This window comes from Myxocyprinus asiaticus, chromosome 42 (assembly GCF_019703515.2).
Source record: "Myxocyprinus asiaticus isolate MX2 ecotype Aquarium Trade chromosome 42, UBuf_Myxa_2, whole genome shotgun sequence".
Lineage (NCBI taxonomy): Eukaryota > Metazoa > Chordata > Actinopteri > Cypriniformes > Catostomidae > Myxocyprinus > Myxocyprinus asiaticus.
Window position 1 is genome coordinate 25605568 of NC_059385.1, and position 10249 is coordinate 25615816.

Sequence of the window (10249 nt, forward strand, 5' to 3'; positions counted from 1 at the left end):
GGAACTAAGGGGCCAAGCCCAGCTCCTGAAAAACAACCCCACACCATAATCCCCCTTCCACCAAACTTCACAGTCGGCACAATGCAGTCAGACAAGTACCGTTCTCCTGGCAACCGCCAAACCCAGACTCATCCATCAGATTGCCAGATGGAGAAGCGTGATTCGTCACTCCAGAGAACGCGTCTCCACTGCTCTAGAGTCCAGCGGCGGCGTGCTTTACACCACTGCATCCGACGCTTTGCATTGCACTTGGTGATGTATGGCTTGGATGCAGCTGCTCGGCCATGGAAACCCATTCCATGAAGCTCTCTACGCACTGTTCTTGAGCTAATCTGAAGGCCAAATGAACTTTGGAGGTCTGTAGCGATTGACTCTGCAGAAAGTTGGCGACCTCTGCGCACTATGCGCCTCAGCATCCGCTGACCCAGCTCTGTCATTTTACGTGGCCTACCACTTCGTGGCTGAGTTGCTGTCATTCCCAATCGCTTCCACTTTGTTATAATACCACTGACAGTTGACTGTGGAATATTTAGTAGCGAGGAAATTTCACGAGTGGACTTGTTGCACAGGTGGCATCCTATCACAGTACCACGCTGGAATTCACTGAGCTCCTGAGAGCGGCCCATTCTTTCACAAATATTTGTAGAAGCAGTCTGCATGCCTAGGTGCTTCATTTTATACACCTGTGGCCATGGAAGTGATTGGAACACCTGAATTCAATTATTTGGATGGGTGAGCGAATACTTTTGGCAATATAGTGTATGTGTCTTGAATCTTATGTGAGCAATCAGGGATTATTATGACACAATAAACAGACTGTTTAATATTTGAATAGCATGTTAGAATGTCTAGATATTCCAAATGATAATCCTAATCTTTTACACTTTAAGAGATTATTTTGTCGAGAAGTATAAGGGGATCTAGAATCAGAAACGTTGTTTAAATATATAATAATAAAACTAAGAAACACTTAAGAAAATAAGACGACTGATTTAGATCAGTCAAATTAACAATTTATCAGTACATTTCTAAACAGGGAAAACTGATGCCTCAGTTTTGCTACCTGATTTAAAGTTCTGGGGTGAGGAAAAATTAATAGGATAATGCACCACTCTATAACAAACATTTCTTGTAATTTTTTTATTTATTTTTAATTTTTTAAAATTTTTTATACTTTACAATAAGGTTCTATTTGTTAACATTAGTACGTGCATTACCTATCACGAACTAACAATGAACAAAGTAATTTTACAGCATTATTTGGGATTAACTGGGATTGCAATCTATCTATCTATCTATTGATGAAACATGCATATTTTCTCTTTTCATTTCGTGTTTTACTGTTTATAATACTATATCCATGTAAATAAAGGTATTTGTTATTAAAGAGAGAACGCGCGCGCGCGCTCACTCACTCTCTCTCTCTCTCTCTCTCTCTCTCTCTCTCTCTCTCTCTCTCTCTCTCTCTCTCTCTCTCTGTGTGTGTGTGTGTGTGTGTGTGTGTGTGTGTGTGTGTGTGTGTGTGTGTGTGTGTGTGTCGCAGGATTTTACTGTCACACGTTTAACTGGTTTAGCCTTTAGCTGGACGGCTAGCGGGCTCATCCACAACATGACGCTTATATTCTGTTGAGTAGAAATTTGGGGAGCTATAAGTCTGAATGGGATAGCCGACAGGTCTTCACTTTAAGGTGAGATGTTTACTGTGATTACAGTAAGGACTATTGGATTAAAAACTTAATCTAATCATGTATTAAAGCTCACTGCTTCCTCGTAACAGGACAGCTGGCCAATTGAAACGAAACATTCATATGTTTCTTCAATATGTATAGGACGTGTTCGGGCATAAATAGGAATGCACTGCTTGTTTGGTTGTATGTGGGTTATATTATCTTTAAAAGAAAATATATTTCTATTGTTATCTCAGTAACCCAACAATTCAGGATACGGTCCTGTTTGAGTTGAACGAAGTTTACCTTATTGCTTCATTCTAAATTCTTGACAGTTAAGCTGTGTCTGAAACTTTAATGACCAACCTAACTAGAGAGCAGTTTTGGACATCATATGTGCTTTGGAGATCCAAACGCTCCTATGATGTCCAAAACTGTTATCTAGGCTGGCACTGGCAGCACAAATAACCCTTAAATGCATGGGTGTTTATCCAAACATTATTACATACCTCTGTTTTTTAGTGAAATTTTAGTACTTATATCTATCACAAATAAATCTACAAAATGCCCAGATAGTTTAAAACATTCAAATCATTTTTATGATACTTACAAAATAATAGAATAGAATATATTCTGTAAAAAAATGTTTTCATATATCAAAGAGATGATGCAACAAATGACAGAACGGGATTCATTACTTCCACACTGTAATTTCAAGCAACTGGCTGTCAAACACATATCCACCTTTTTCCTAAATGCGGAAGTGTTCCACGTTTTGCCTGTTTTCAGTTTCCGGTCTCCAGTATTTCCACTCGCATTGATGTATATTCTTAGTGTGTATCTTTGTGTGTATTACTTTTTTTTTTTTTCTCTCCAATTTGGAATGCCCAGTTCCCAATGCGCTCTAAATCCTCATGGTGGCGTAGTGACTTGCCTCAATCTGGGTGGCGGAGGACGAATCTCAGTTGCCTCCGCGTCTGAGACCATCAATCCACGCATCTTGTTATCACGTGGCTTGTTGAGCGCATTATCGCGGAGACGTAGTGCGTGTGAAGGCTCACGCTATTTTCCGCGGCATCCACGCACAACTCACCACATGCCCCACCAAGAGGTTAACCCAATGTGGTTCTACCCACCCTAGCAACTGGGCTAATTGGTTGCTTAGGGAGTCACTCAGCACGCCCTCGATTTGAACTTGCGACTCCAGGTGTGGTAGTCAGCGTCTTTACTTGCTGAGCTATCCAGGCCCCAAAGTATTACATTTGTAAAAATTGTCAAAAAACATGTGACTGTATAGTGCCTATACTTCACAAAGTCCCTCACCTGAGTGTTGATGACATGAAGCGATGTACCGAGGTTAGTAACATTGATATCATTAACTATTTGAGTTGTTATGACAGCCAAAAACTGCACAACTTGATCCTGAAATTAATTTTGACTCCAAATAACACTTCAATTGTTGTTCTCTCGTTTCGGTAGTTTTTACATTGTGTCTTGAGACCAGAAACAGAAAACAGGCATTTACATCATGACGCTGCCTAGTGCTTGCTCAGGAAAACTGTAGATTGAGCTACATATAACAAAATACACAAATGTATTTTCTCAGGCACTAAATGAGTCTATATAGATGTACAACTTACTTATTTTCAGAAGTACACCCAAATGACAATAGCCAAATCAAACTGTTCATGTGTTACACTTGCTATAGTTTAATTCCACGTTGCTTCTTTGTCAAATAGCAATGACAAATGTAAATCAAGTCAGTCACTGAAACATCAGCTCCACCTTAAGTAACAAATAACATGTATAATATGTATGTGGACACGCATTTGGGATACTGATAATTCACCACCACTGTTCATAAAATTGACGTGATATAGCAGTAATTTGTATGAGTATAGTACTCATTTGACTTGTAATAAACAAAGAAATATATATCCTGTGAGAGTAAATGTAAGTATATATGAAATAGTCATAAAAATATGATTTATATGGAAATATATATTACGAAACTATTACACATCTCGGGTCATTGAAGACCCTCTACACTTTTGGTAATCAAACAATTCTATTTATTTATTTTTTTGCAACTTTGGCCATTTAAAAAAAAAATATATATATATATATATATATATATTTTTTTTTTTTTTTTTTTGTTAGACGATTCATACGAGAACGGTTTAGGAATATTTAAGAAGTGGGGGCATAAATTAAAAAAAATGGATGAGGTAAAGGAGGTGGAATGAGGTCCCGGGTCACTAAAGACCCGAGGGATGCATTAAGGGTTAATATACCTTCCTTGTTCCTGCAGCCACCAAGATGCCTCAGAATATTCTCAAGAGCACTCATTACATTGAGCTGGGCAGCTACCAGTACTGGCCTGTGATTGTGCCAAGAGGGATCCGCTTGTACACCTATGAACAGATCCCAGTGTTTCTGAAAGAGAATCCGTACATCACTGATGGATACAGAGCACACCTGCCATCAAAGCTGTGTCTCAAAAGGTGGATTTCTTGTGTTCCTCTCTATATATTGTGGATTGTTGTCAGAAAACACTGATTTACTTGGCGTTTCTTGCATCCCTCAGTATATTAATTCTGTCGAATGAGACAGTAAACATCTGGAGTCATCTGCTTGGGTTCCTGTTGTTCTTCTCACTGGGGGTGAACAACATGGCCACAGTTCTGCCGTCTGCAGGGGCGTCCCGAGAGGACTATGTGATTTATTCGATAGGACTCTTTTGTTTTCAGGTAATACACAAATGTAGGGAAAGAAATATAACTTTATGGAAGCCTTTTAATGTCACATTAACTTGTATAATATTTGCATGTATGTGCTTAGATGCTACTTTAACTCGAGTGGCCGTTACTAAGGGCAGATAGTTAAAAATATAAAATACTGTATGGTAGAAATCAGAATCGCTTTGTAAACCAGTGTAAGGTTACATTGCAATTTTGACTTGGTTATCAGCACAACATTCAACAAAAAATGCACCCTATGAAAATTTTAAAAAATATTGTATTAATAAAGTTTATTTAGGGTTTGTTGTACAAGTTATAAAAGAATTAATGTGTGAATTGTACTTTTTTCTGTGATCAGGTGTGCATGCTGTGCTCTGTGGGCTACCACTTGTTCTGTTGTCACCGCTCAGAGAAGACATGTCGCCGCTGGCTCGCACTGGACTACACTGGAATATCTGTGGGGATATTGGGATGCTATGTGCCTGGAGTCTTCTATGCCTTCTACTGCAACAGTGTATGACAGACGTGTTTTAATGGAGTGAGCTTAATTTACGAGTATATATTGTAGTTGCTTATGCTTATTATGGAAACCCTTCCTTTTTGAACACAGTTTTGGAGGCAGGTGTATTTGCTGACGGTGCTGGCTTTGATCCTGGCTGTGTTTGCTGCTCAGATTCATCCACATTACCTCACACAGCAGTGGAAGAAGCTGCGCTCTGTCATGTTCTGCTCTGTGGCTGGATACGGCGTCATCCCAGCCTGCCACTGGGTCTGGCTCAACGGGGGATTTGGTGTCGAGATCGTACAAGTGATAAGCTTACTTATTGTATCATGCATCTTATTAAATACACAATGAAAATATAAAATATATGGACATAATTAATCATGCTACTTAATCTGTACAGTTCATAATAAGCTCTCTCCCTCTCTCTGTCTCTGTTTGCAGGTGTTTTTTCCTCGTGTCATGATCATGTATTTGATTGCTGCATCAGCGTTCCTTTTCTACGTCAGTAAAATCCCAGAACGTTACTTCCCAGGTGATTTCATATATGCTATTCCTATACTATTTTTAAAAACTATAACTTACAGAGATGGGATCCGAGAACTCATTCTTGTTCAGAACTGTTTCCATTTTTTTTATGGCTTTTGGTTAGATTACATTTCCCGAACATGCAATTTTCCATTAATGCTGATGGAACATCGTAGCCTATGAAAATACTACTGAATCTACAGCGCGACTAGTATTACAATACAATTCATAACTTTTGACCAATATGTGGTGCTGTCACCAAATTTATATGGTACAGACAGGGCTTGGTGACAATGAAACAAAGCTTCGTGCTTTTTGCCGTCTTGACATCTAATTTGTTGGTGTGCTATTCGAGAACCGTATAGTCTGTCGAAAAGCTTTTAGTAACTTTTTGTCATGAGTGTCCCTAGATGACATACGACAACGTTTGTGAGAATCAGACTTACGGCCTAAGAGGAATTCTAAAAAGTAGAATTTCAATTAAATTAAAAATGATTGACAGGAAGTATGGCCGTCCATGGCAAATTGGGTATCCATGTACTCTGCATGACCCAAGGAGTTTAAAGAGAGCAGTCACAGGTTATTGTTATAAATTTTAACCACAAGGTGGCACTGGCCCCAAACTTTTTAGGTACCCTTAAGGCCTAGTGCCGATGATGCCTACCAAGTTTAGTAATGATATGTCACTGCGTTTGTAAAATACAGCAATTTAACCAACATATGAAAATTGGGTATTGTTCCACTCTGTATGCCCCAAGGAATCTAAAGAGACCAGACTCATAATATTAGGCCAAACTATTTAACCTTGTGAGACCTGCGCCCACATGCGTGGACATTACGTTTTGGCTTCACTAAATTTTTTTTTTTTTAAACCAACTGATCTCACTTCAGGAGAATCTAGGCTGTCATTAAAGGGTTACATTTTCAGCACACCAAGTCATGTGACAAAACAACATGTTGACAATCTCAGCCGAGTTTGTCTTTCAGAGAAATGGCAACAAAACTACATCTGGTAAGAAACCAGCTTACATTTTCATTAAAACCTGTTTGAGTCAAAAGAGTAGAGTCTCTAGTTTCATCCGATATGCGATTTAAAAAAATGCATCAATTTATTGTGAAACAGCACGCTGTTAAACACAATGTCCACGTACGTGGACAATAGGACTAGCTTTCCATAAAAATACATTCACTGTGCATTATCACATTGAGGATGAATGGACATATCCAAAAGCTGGAATATGTTGCTCTCAGAGGCTGTAAATGGAGTTAGGATAAAAATAAATTGCATTTCGAACTGTTCTGAGACCAGTGAAGACAGACAGCAGACTGGAGGTTAAGTCATTCACTAATTAGGGAGCAAGGGAGCATCCTATAGCTTTCCTATGCAGACTAGTGCATTCACTTCTAACATCTGGTCAAAAGTTTAATTTTATACTGCAGATGATGTTTGGACCACTCAACATGTTTGACTGACATGTGACAATGATAATCAACACATAGATTCAGATTTTTATAATGCAAAATTTTTTTTTACATGGTTGGCAGTGATTTGATGATGCTGGCCATTACTTTTAATCTGAATTATTTATTTAGCTTTATAGAAAATCAGCTGTAATGTCTATAACGTCTCAAAAACATGAATTACTTACACTCCTGGACACAAACTATTTAATGAAAAAAATCAGACTTTCTATTGCTTGAAATTACTTAAAATTTCACAACGTAGTCTCGCTATGTGGAAATAAATTTTTAGGAAAACTGTTTACTCTATAGGTTAAGGAAAAATAGCAATTTTTTATATCTCTTGACCACTAAGTGGTGTGGTCTCAAAACTGTGCTAGTACCCTCAAGTCATGATAGCGATGACATTTACAGTGTTTTGTTATAATACACCAAAGTGTTGTGAAAATACAGCCTCGCGTCCATTTTGGCGTGCTCGCTATAGAATTCGTTGAAGCGTTATACAAGAACCGTTGGGTTTATCAAAAAGCTTTTATTAAAGTTTTGTCTCCAGTGGTCCTAGATAATACATGCAACATTTCAGGCAAATCAGACATACGGCCTCGGAGGAGTTCGAAAAAGTAGGTTTTTCGGAAAAATAAAAATGGCGGTGAATCTAAATGGGTGGAAAAATTGCTTATAGAGACCCCAAATTTGTGTCAGTTACATTTGAGAGTGTCCTCTATCAGCGTGCCAAATTTAATAACTTTCCTATGTACGGTTCTATGGGCTGCCATAGACTTCATGAAAGGAATAATAAAAAGAAAACTAACAGGTACAGTAGGTGCTTGGCCCCTAATATGAACTGTTACTGTGTTATATAACTTAAGTATTGTTAGACTTCAACCAGGCAGTGCAATTACTGACTGGTTGTTCATATGACAATGTGTAGTTAAAAGATGCACAGGAGTTGTAATTAGTGGAATTTTCTAAAAGAGTAAATTAATCAATTAAATGTTCTCGCATTTTTGGTTTTAGAATAATGTTAGTATCAATTGGATTGCATTTCTGCCTCTAAAAACTTTGTGTAAACACGTCTTTTGCAAGAATTGGACTGAATTAATTTCTTAGTTGTCCTATTTGCTCTGTTGAAATCTGAAACAATCTCATCATTGGACAACAGGTTGCTGAGGGCAGTGAATGCTTATTTCCAATTTCTTATTTCCAAATATTTCTTCCTTAAAAGTACTAAAGGAATCATTAATGGAACCGTTAAGGAACCAGAATCATTAAATTCCTTAGGATTCCCATCTCTAATCATTTTTTATTTTTTTTTCAACCCACATGTCTGAAAAGTATTCAAATGATAATGTTAGAAGTTTGTTACTAAGGGCAAAAAATTGCATTGATACATTAATTTTAAAAGGAAAATCCACTGTATTGATTACAGAATTTAATAATCCATTATAATTACGTGATGGGTACTTCACTGTAATTTATAATAATTTCTTATCCAAAATCCAATCTTATTTTTGGTTGTACAGTCAAAAAATAAAATAAAAATACAGACACTCCCTATCTATATTTCTATTTTCCCTCTGCTTACATTTGTGTCTTCACATAAAAAAAAAAAAATAGAATGCACCAAATCATTGTCAGAATAAATATCTAGATGCCTATTTGTTTCCTGTCCTCACAGGCCAGCTGAATTATCTGGGTGCCAGTCATCAGTTCTGGCACATATTGGTTGTCGTCATGTTCTACTGGTGGCACCAGACTGCGGTCTACATCATGAACTACAGACATAATCAGCCCTGCACTGACTACAGAAGTGGATGAAACATGTCATGTCAATGTGACCACATAAACCTCCATGTATGTTCATCTTATATTCTGACAACATGGTTACAAAATGATCTGAGCCTTTATGTTCAATGAATGCATTTGTTTTTGGTTGGCATTATTTTAAGTTGTGTGTACTACTAGAATCGCTCAATGAAACTCATTTGCCTTCCAACTCCATGGGTTACATGCAATGAATATCACGAACGTTTTTTGCAATCAGTTAATTTCCTCTGCCTGAACAAATGTTTCAAATGTACATTTTATCTGCTGAACAAATAGTGTGCTTGCCTGTTACAATTTGTGCTGTTTGCTATTGAGCCTTTTACACATGGTATTATTTGGGTATACAGTAAGTGCACATTCTGTACCATATCACCTCACTTTGCTGGAATGTCCATTATTTAAATGACCTGAACTATCACTGTTCTGCAGCTGAAGAATTGTATGGTTTAATACTGTAATTTTGCGACTTTTTTTTTTTTTTTATTATTATTTTTTTGTATTTTGTTAAAGGGACTTGTTTTGTAGGTATTCTGTGCATTTGAGTTCATCTACGGTATATTTTCCGCACTAGAAACTGGTTTTAAGATTAAAATGACTAAGCAAGCATGACTGTACTGTATGCAAAATAGGGATATAAATCACTATACTTGCACTTAATTGACTAAAATCTTGTATCTAGGCAGTCAATACAGAGCCTTTTTGAATGACTGTCTTCATTGCAGCCTTTTTTATATTCTGTTGGTTACTTTACTTGGTTACATACTCTGATTGTCTCTTTGTCTTTATTTGTGATTTTAATTGTTTTGAATGATGTGAATATCTAAATACTGATGCTAAATTAAAATGATTTTGTTTCTACGTGATGCATTATTTATACAAAAGTTAGTCCCAGGCACGGACTAAAAACTAAACGGTTCTCATTTTGGTTCATTCTGAGTGTCTGGTTCCGGCGTTCCTCTTCCTCCTATATAATTGGTAACCTGTTAGAAAGAAATTAGAGAAGGGGTTAATAATGTTCTTTTTTTTAAATGACAGTACTCTATGCTAAGGGTGCGATTTACCAGCTGCAGTGTTACCAGATCTCTCAAGAAAAAAGGGACCTGGTCAGGAAAAACAAGCTCAAAATAAAAGACTCTCTCTCCTGCATGCATGCACACAAGCTTTGGCACGTTTGGATTGTATGTCATCTTGTGTGGGCCGAATTATTGTATTTGAAACATTAAATAATTATTAAATAATTTTATTTTAATTATTTGTTTTAATAACAGATCTGCTTCTTGGTCAGAACATGGCAGCATCAAATCTGTATTAATGCATCATATGTAGCAATAATTCAGTGAAGACTTGGAAACTTTTTACCTGGATATTATTCCTTTTATCTGGATTAAACATGCATGTATACGTAGTAATTATATATAGTTGTCTAAATGGTTCAACATGTCACAGAAGGTTAAATCCACAACATGCAGTAAGCCAAAGAAATGTGTGATGCAGCAGTTTCCTTCAGAATCAAAGCACATGCT

The 10249-nt window shown here is 37.1% G+C and overlaps 1 protein-coding gene across 1 annotated transcript; it reads left to right on the forward strand.

Annotated features, from left to right (window-relative positions):
• The first annotated feature begins 1521 nt into the window (after positions 1-1521).
• On the forward strand, positions 1522-9867 carry LOC127432381 (progestin and adipoQ receptor family member 3-like). The gene is made up of 7 exons (XM_051683374.1): positions 1522-1688; positions 3979-4171; positions 4255-4417; positions 4767-4922; positions 5019-5216; positions 5355-5445; positions 8578-9867. Exons 2-7 carry the CDS (start codon positions 3987-3989, stop codon positions 8715-8717), a joined length of 933 nt encoding a protein of 310 aa, XP_051539334.1. The 5' UTR covers positions 1522-1688; positions 3979-3986; the 3' UTR covers positions 8718-9867.
• The last annotated feature ends 382 nt before the right edge of the window (positions 9868-10249 follow it).

Excerpts from the sequence above, each read along its gene's own strand:
- LOC127432381 (XM_051683374.1), top strand. The coding sequence starts at position 3,987 with ATGCCTCAGAATATTCTCAAGAGCACTCATTACATTGAGCTGGGCAGC. Across the intron at positions 4,172-4,254 it reads TCAAAGCTGTGTCTCAAAAG|TATATTAATTCTGTCGAATG; the intron begins GTGGATTTCTTG and ends TGCATCCCTCAG. Across the intron at positions 5,446-8,577 it reads CCCAGAACGTTACTTCCCAG|GCCAGCTGAATTATCTGGGT; the intron begins GTGATTTCATAT and ends CTGTCCTCACAG.